The sequence below is a fragment of the Zonotrichia albicollis genome, chromosome 1, assembly GCF_047830755.1.
Source record: "Zonotrichia albicollis isolate bZonAlb1 chromosome 1, bZonAlb1.hap1, whole genome shotgun sequence".
NCBI lineage: Eukaryota > Metazoa > Chordata > Aves > Passeriformes > Passerellidae > Zonotrichia > Zonotrichia albicollis.
The window spans coordinates 146,250,980-146,259,356 of NC_133819.1; the positions used below are offsets into that span (position 1 = coordinate 146,250,980).

General features: G+C 38.6%; 1 protein-coding gene across 8 annotated transcripts in view; it reads left to right on the plus strand.

The window, feature by feature from the left end:
- The window catches only part of EFR3A (EFR3 homolog A), a 75,952-nt gene extending 70,515 nt beyond the window's left edge, over positions 1 to 5,437 (plus strand). For 6 of the 8 annotated variants that reach the window (XM_074557137.1, XM_074557121.1, XM_074557140.1 and 3 more), the window contains 3 exons: positions 416 to 519; positions 1,135 to 1,184; positions 2,389 to 5,437. In XM_074557137.1, the coding sequence (XP_074413238.1) occupies positions 416 to 519; positions 1,135 to 1,184; positions 2,389 to 2,494 (260 nt within the window). In that variant the 3' untranslated portion in view covers positions 2,495 to 5,437. The remainder of the gene's footprint in view (positions 1 to 415; positions 520 to 1,134; positions 1,185 to 2,388) is intronic. The other 2 variants (XM_026790256.2, XM_074557143.1) reach the window with 2 other exon arrangements.
- The last annotated feature ends 2,940 nt before the right edge of the window (positions 5,438 to 8,377 follow it).

The following is an 8,377-nucleotide window of genomic DNA, read 5'->3' on the forward strand; positions in this document are numbered from 1 at the left end:
CCAAAATCCTGTTTAAAATCTGGATTAAACATTGATGTTAAGAACAGGAGATACATTCTGAACAGTAAGAAAAGTCTGGCCACCTGTCAGCATGATACTGGGAGATTCTTGTTTCCTCTTGAATCTGAACCTGTGTGCAGTAAATGAGAAGTGCAGGCAATAAAGCAAAAGAGAGCCTGGATGTTACTTTAATTAAAGACTTAGCAAGAAAGGGGAAAAATTGGGTCCTCAAACCATCTCCCTGAAACTTTATCTATGTTTTGCTTTAGGAGCAATGCCAGATGACTGATCACTTGAGAATGGTTGCACTTCATGCAAATTCCTTATTCACTTCTGCAGTGCACATTTGATCTTTCTTGTACTTCATAGGTAAAGATTGCATTTGTCTTTATTTTTTTTTCATTATTCTTTTAAGATAACAATGGACTTGAAGAACAGGAAAAGGAAAAGAGGCGTCTCGTGATTGAGAAGTTCCAAAAAGCACCGTTTGAAGAAATTGCAGCTCAATGTGAAACCAAAGTGAGTTTCTACAAAATGTTAGCACTGAGGATATCAGTGTAGGCATTATGGGCATGTGCTGACTGAAGGTGATTTGAGTTGTGTCACTGCTGCTGTTACTTGTTTAGAAGTTCAGTTCTTTGGTTTGTCTCCACTGCTATCAATGGTGGGAGATTCCAGTAATTTTAAGTGTGTTTTTGTTTGTTCCCAGACCATTTGGAAGGTAATGGGTAATTTGTACATTCTTCACCTTAATTCCTCTTCCTTGCTCTGTTTGAAATCCAGGTTCACAGTCCATTCCTATTTCATTCTGGGATAACTGGAACAGCATTTAACCCACTATGTATTTTAAATAACTAAATGTATTTCAGGTTTGTTAAACTCCTGTCTGCAACAGCAGAATTTTCTCTATAATTCTTGGCACTCCAGAATAGGCTCACCCAATCTCAAATACATCTTTAAGGCTCAGAATCCTTGCAGCAGTGAGAAAGGCAATTAAGAAATGTGGCCTAGATTTACATGTGGCAGTGTGGAACACACTCACCTGAGTGTGGCCTGGCACACCCATTGTAGCCCAGTTCATTATGCATTTTTAACTTTTTTTCAAATGCATTTTTAACTTTTTTTTTTCCCTAGGCAAACTTGCTTCACGATAGACTGGCACAGATACTGGAACTCACCATCCGGTAAGGCTTTATGCAAGAAGAATATCATACCTGAAAAATTATCATTTTTAAAGAATTGTGGCTGTTTTCAGATGGTTATGTCATAGTGTTCTCAAACATATGTAATAGGAAGAAAATAATTGCTTTAACTGAATGCTGTGGTTTAGCCCTGATAGGCCCCATGTAGCCCCATGTAGCCACTGGCTTCACTTCCCTCAGCAGGATGAGGAAGAGAATTGGAAGGGTAAAAGAAGAAAAACCATGGGTTGAGATATGAACAATTTAATAGGTAAAGTGAAAGTCACACATGCTAGCAAAGCAAAATAAGAAATTCATTCACTTCCCATGGGCAGGCAGGTGTTCAGCCATCTCCAGCTAATCTCTTTGGGAAGGCAAATGCCATCACTCTGAATGTCCCTTTTTTCCTGCTTCTTTCCTTGAAGCTGCTGAGCATGGCACCATATGACATGGGGTATCCCATGGATCAGTTGGGGTCAGCTGTCCCATTTGTGTCCCCCCCAACTTCCTGCCCACGTGCAGCCCACGCCCTGGCCCAGCAGTGTGAGGAGCAGAAAAGACCTTGACTCTGTGTAAGCTCTGCTCAGCAATAACACAAACATCCCTGTGTTATCAACACTCTTGCCAGCACAAATCCAAAACACAGCCCTATGCCAACTACTGTAAAAAACAAATCATCCAAGCCAAAACCAGCACGCTGAAAAAGAGTACTTTTTGATTTCCTTACTTCTTTGAATCTTCTTGATAGTGGATAATATCCAGAAACCATGTCATTGTGTCTTACAGTATCTCTATGTCCATCAGTAGTATTGCAGGGTGCTGTTGTTTTCCCAATGCTGCATCTGGTTGAGAAAATAATTAGATATTGACCACCCCAAGTAGTACATGGTGTTATTATAGAGAGTTGTGCACATCATTATACAGGTAAATAGTATTTATTAGCAGTAAGATGCATTTTGATAGTTCTGTAACATCAGTGAAATTGATGATGCAGACAAGAATATAAAAATCCTCAGGGCATGATAATTTAATTAGAATTTCAGGATGAGGATAAAATGCTGTTGGTATTTTATTATTTTATTATATACTGTTGGTATATATATGGGGGGGTAGTTTAATCTTGTTTCTCTCCTATAAGTGTGTAAATTTATATAAAATCAATCCATGTAAGTGTAAATTCTGTATATTGGTTGTGCTTCTCACACAGTCCTCCACCCAGCCCCTCAGGAACGATGACCATGACTGCTGGACATCCTCATTACCATTCTGTTCCAGTCTATGAGATGAAGTTTCCAGATCTTTGTGTGTATTAAGTGTCTTCTGAAGTCTGCTGGACATTATTTAGAGTAGAGTACAATAGAAAGAACAAGATGAGTTTTCAAATTTTATTGTTTATTGTATCTAACTTTAATATAATGATGGACATGAGCCAAATACAGATAATTTTAGCCAAATTCATGAAACTGTCTTGAATTGTTTTATTCTGTAATATATTTTGAGTTAGGTTTTTCACAGACCATGTTTCTTCATCTTCATATTTGAGTACATGTAAAAGATTTAAAACTTGTCTTGCCATATAGGTAAATATTTCAGTTACTCTAGGAATTTGTATTGCTTCAAATTCCTTTAATTTGAGATATTGTAACTGAAAAACCTATTAAAGCCTTTGTTTGGTTTGGTTTTTGTGTTTTTTTGGTTGGTTTTTTTTTTGGTTGGTTATTTTGTTGTTTGTTTGTTTGTTTTTTTACTCCTCTCCTCCTCAATTCTCTGTCAAACTAGAATGCTTTTGGCTTGCTTCATCTCATTCAATGTAACCAGGGGAGCCCTACCTGAGCTCCCTCTTGTTCCTGCTGTCACAGCTGCTCAACTTGTTTGGTTTGGAATAGATGGAAAAACCAATACCTTACCTGTGTTCAAATACAGTGAATGAATTAATGAGCACTTATTAAGTATATTTTGATGCATCACATAACATGCTTTTTAGATAGCTACATCCAGTATATGTACTGTGTTTCTTGCTAAAAGTTAAATCTTAAGCTTTGCATAAGAGAGGAGAAATCTCCTCTTGAAGCACGGAATTGTGCAATATCTTTCATGTCTTAAGATGTATGGTTTACAGACTGTACTTTTGAAAACACTGTAGTATTTTACTGTCTGCTTTAGTATAAATACAGGAGAGATATATTTAGTATAGCAGAAATAAACTGAGGGCATTTTAAATCATAAATACTAAAACTATATTCTGTGAGACATTTCTCTGTAGTTTATAACAGCTTTTTAGTGATATTTTAGAAATTGAAAGTAAACTCAATGAAACCATTTAAAGATCAAGAATTTATTACATATATTTTCAAGCAAAAGCATTTTTAGAGACGCATCTCTGTGTTTGTTTTTGTTTCATTTCTCAAACCTTTAAGGTAAATTTCATAGGTTTATGTATCTGAGCATATACTATTCAAATGTAAATAAAGTAAAACTGATAAAGTAAATCATGGACATCTGATGATAATTATCAAGGCTCTTTAGTGAGTCTTTATGACTCACTAAATCCTGCCAGCAAAAAAAGAAAATCAGCATTCATTGATGCCATGAACAGTAAATCTGAAGTCCCTTAATTTATCTGAATCTGACTGGGGCAGTGTAAACATGAATGAATGCTGTCAAATATCTATAATAAATGTAGACATTTAATTGAGTGTTTTGGATGAACAGTGAACATGAAGAAAGTAACCTAACTTCAGTTAGGCCTGCTTTGAGCAGGGACTTGGTTTAGATGACTTTCAGAAGCCCCAACCTAAATTAATCTTTGATTGCATAACTCATGATCTGAAGGATTATTAGCCCTGCTAATTTGCTGACTGGAGCATTTGCAAACCCATTGTAAAAAGGATTTTAAATTTTTTTAACAGTACTTCAGTATTGTACTGGACTACATTTAAAGGCCTGATGTGGCATGACATAGGGAAATATCAGCTACTTAAACCTATGAGATGACATGCTGAGTTTCAGAAAGCATTCACAAAGCTCAAAAGGTAATTGAGACCTTCTTTTCAGTTTAACAGTGCAATCACAGCTGTTAGTGGATGACGAAACAACCCCTTATCTACAGCATTCCGTTGTGATTTTTACTGCTGCAGCGTGTCAGCCTGATCAGACCAGAGTCTACACATAAATAGGACTCTAGATTTTAGTTTTCACTTTTTTTTCCTTTTTTTTTAAGGTAAGACTAAGAGTTTTTGGCCTGTATAAAGACTGTAATTTTTTAAAAAGTAAATCCAACATAGGGATACAATGTAAAAAACCTACCCACTCTGTCATTTTTTAAAGAATAACACTTGGCACTTTTGTACAAAAAGAAGGAGTCTTAATACAGAATGTACTTCTGTTTGCACTTGTGCAGTATGGAGACTGTGCTGTAAATACAGGATTGTTTCTGTGATTGAATTCTGTTGCATGAATGCTGCATGTGAAAAAACTAGATTCAGCATTTCATTTTCTGTTCTGTTAATGAAATATTTTTCCTTTATGGTAATGGTAGGTTTCTGTGTTTCCAGTGTTCAGTTTGGGAAATGCAGGTGTTGTGCAGGTGTAGTGCAGGGAGTGAAGAGTTTGTAACACTCTGTGTGTTCACATGGTATTTCATTTCTTCCTTTATGGAAATTCAGGGAGTCTGTAAGTTGAGAATTGCTTCACTGAGGAGTCTGTAAGTTGAGAATTGGTTCACTCTGGCCTTTCTAGACACATGGGAGATGGGAGTGACTGTAAAATGTATTGGTTTGGTAGTTACTGTTATATGAGCCAATGAATGAAGCCAAAAGAATTAAGAATGCTCTTTGTTGTACAGTACAAAGCTGCTTTGTTTCACTTCTCTTTAAGTTCTTCAGACAAGCTGCAGAACTTAAAAGCTCCTTATGCAAACTGGCCCTGTGTTATCTGCAACACACTGAGCACTGTCTTAATGGTTATAATCGGTACCCAGTTTAAATGTATTCCAGCTGTTGCTTGGGGTTCTCTTTCCTATTATGTCATCTTGAAAAAAATAAAGCTTTTGGTAGTGAGTCACTTTAAGATAAATTCATGGTCTTACTAAAAGGTAGAAATAGCCTGTTGTCCAAAACCAGAGTAGGGCTAATTTGTCTGTTGTTCCAATGGTAATATATTCTGTACTGTATGTAATGAACCAGTTTCAATAAATGTAAGAACACACTGTGCAATCTATATTTAAGCAATAAAATAAACCAAAATTTAAAAATTAATCTTTTCTAAGGTGTCAGTAATTTTTATTGCTCACAATTTATATGTCAATTACTAATTTTTTAGCATTTAAAATAGCCCTCAGTTTGCACACCCATTTGTTTTTTGCAGATTTTACCGCATTGCATCATTATTAAACTACTACATTTATTTACTGTTAAACCTGCACAGGCTTGAGAGGTGGGGCTGTGAGAATCTTATGGGGTTCAGCAAGGCCAAGTGCAAGGCCCTGCTCCTGGGGTCAGGGCAATCCCAAGCACAGACACAGGCTGGGAGGAAAATGGAGTGAGAGCAGCCCTGGGGAGGGCTTGGAGGTGTTGGTGGGTGAGAAGCTCAGCAAGTCCCAGCAGTGTGCTCTGGATGCAGCCCAGAAACCAAACGTGTCCTGGGCTGCACCCGGTACCCCATGGGCAGCAGGGCAGGAAAGGGGATTGTCCCCTCTGCTCTGCCCCTGGGAGACCCCACCTGAGGTCCTGCATCCTACTCTGCAGCCCCCAAAACAAGAAAGATGTTCACTTCTCCAGAAGAGGCCACAAAGTTGGTCAAGGAGCTGGAGCATCTCTGCTGTGGGGACAGAGTTGGGGCTGTTAATCCTGGAGGAACATGACTTCCCCTGGCTCTGGGGAGACATGATAGCGCTTTGTAGTTCCTAAAGGGGATTCAGGAGAGCTGAAGAGGACTTTGGGCAAGGGCATGCAGATAAGACAAGAAAGAATGGCTCCAGATTGAAAGAGTGTGTTTAGATCTAACTTTAGATGTTAGAAAGTTCTTTCCTGTGAGGGAGGTGAGATACTCTGCCCACAGAAGCTGTGGCTGCCCCATCCCTGGAAGTGTTCATGGCCAGCTTAGAAGGGGCTTTGAGCAACCTGGTCTAATGAAAGGAGTTGGTGCCCATGGGGCAGGCAAAGAATTCAATGACTGAAAAGTTAAAATATTGAAGTAGGAAATGTTTGTAGATTAGTTGTTAATAAATTAGTTGTCTGCTTTTGGGAAACATGTAGGTTTTGGCCAGCTGTGCCCCAAGCCTATGAAAAATATGGTGTAAAGTGACTATGAGAATGAGAAAGAAAAAAGCTATGCTAAATGTTTCTTTTTTATCTGCTTGTCATTTTTTAAATTATTTTAGCAATGATCTCTGATTATGAATAAATGTAGCTAATCACGACTAGATTATTTAAGACTTCACTTTATCATCACAATTCATGTGGTAGTAATTAGGGCACAACTTGAGTGTTAAACTCTTCCTGAAATAGAGTTACTGGGGAAAAAAGCTCAAAGGAATTAATGACAAATTGCCTGAACAAAAGCATATTTATTTTGTTATTTCTCTTTTACCTGATTGACTAAATGATCCATCCCTATCTCTGCAGTTAGAAAATTCAGCATAGTTGAGTTAATGTTTGCATAACCATGAAGGTAGTCATAATTAGCAGAAAGGAATGGGAGTTTATTTTAAGGTGAGAAGCAGCAGAGCAGCAGCACCACTCTTGTCAAAGAGATGAACTGACGTTATTGCAGCTCTGCAGTGCAATTCATTCACCTGCTTACAGGCCAGTTTTCCATATTTCAGCTTATAATTTGTCTCACTTTCTTATTGCAATATTTATTTATAAATTCTGTGAAATGTAAAATAATTTTTCATCCCTATAATAAAAGCTGATAAAAGTTGCAGTGTAATGCAGATCTCATCCTCAGCATAGAACAAAAATGGGCATTTTGCAGTTTTAGCAATTTGCTTCAGTTCTGAGATGTCCTTTTTCTGTACAGCATAAAGGGGGAGTTAATTAAAATCTTGTCTGCAAATAGAATTTCTCACATCACTTACTTGACCTGTTAAAGAAAGTTTTTTCACTAGGGTTGAAGGTGTAGCCACTGAGATCCAGAGGGTTTCACGTGCCTAAATACCTTTGGGGTTTATTTTGGGAGTTTGTGTGGTGGGATTTGTTTGTTTGTGCTTTGTTGGGGAGGGGGGGTGATAATGTTTGGTTTTTTGTTTGTTTGTTTAGGGTTTGTTTGTTTGGGGGGTTTTTAAATGTAGTAATCCTTTGCACTTTTAATAGGAAAAAGGGGGTGTATCACCAGCCAGAAGTTTATCCAATATAAACTGCTCATCAAAGAACATTCCCAGGCATTTTCACCTGCTCTTCTCACACTGTTCAGTTCACACAGGATCACATGCTGGGGTTCAGTGAACTGCTGCAGGATCTGGAAGAACACAGGCAGCATCTCTGCACCCAGCATGAGGGTACAGGGATAATGTCATTGGATTTTAGGGATACATGCTACAGTCATTGGTCTGTGGGAGTACTTTGGTGACACAGTTCAGTCCTGTAGAACAAGATGATGGAGAAGAAATCCAGACCTTTCAGAGCAGCTGAATGAATCACTGGGAAGTTTGCAGCATCATTTTTGGTTCTATTAAGTGTTGGTGAGTCATAGAATCATAGAATGGGTTGGGTTGGAAGGGATCTTCAGAGGCTTGTCATGGCCTGACCCTTCTCCCTTCAAGTCTGTTTTAAAGCCTGTCAGTCAGCCCTGATATCTTATGAGCAAAGACGCTCTTGCCCATGTGAGAAATGTGAATCCCATCTGACACAAACAGCTCTGGTGTTGTGCTGATGATCCTATTACCACAAAACCCCAAATTCTGGCTGTGACCCCAGCCATGGGGCCAGGTACTGATAGACTGAGTCTGTCTGTTCCTGCAAGGATAGGGGGAAAAATGACCTATGCTCCACATTTCCTATCAGCCATTCCAAGGTGGTGAAGTCTCTTTTGATCATCCTTGGACTGCACATTGTGACTTCATCACCCCAACATGGAAGAGTAACAGTCCAAGGGCTGTACCAGGCTGGAAAGCTTCCTGCTCATGTCCTTAACTTGGGCCCCAGAGAAGGAAGAGGCTTCCCTAAGAGGAAGGTGAGTCCAGCATTTTGGACCTG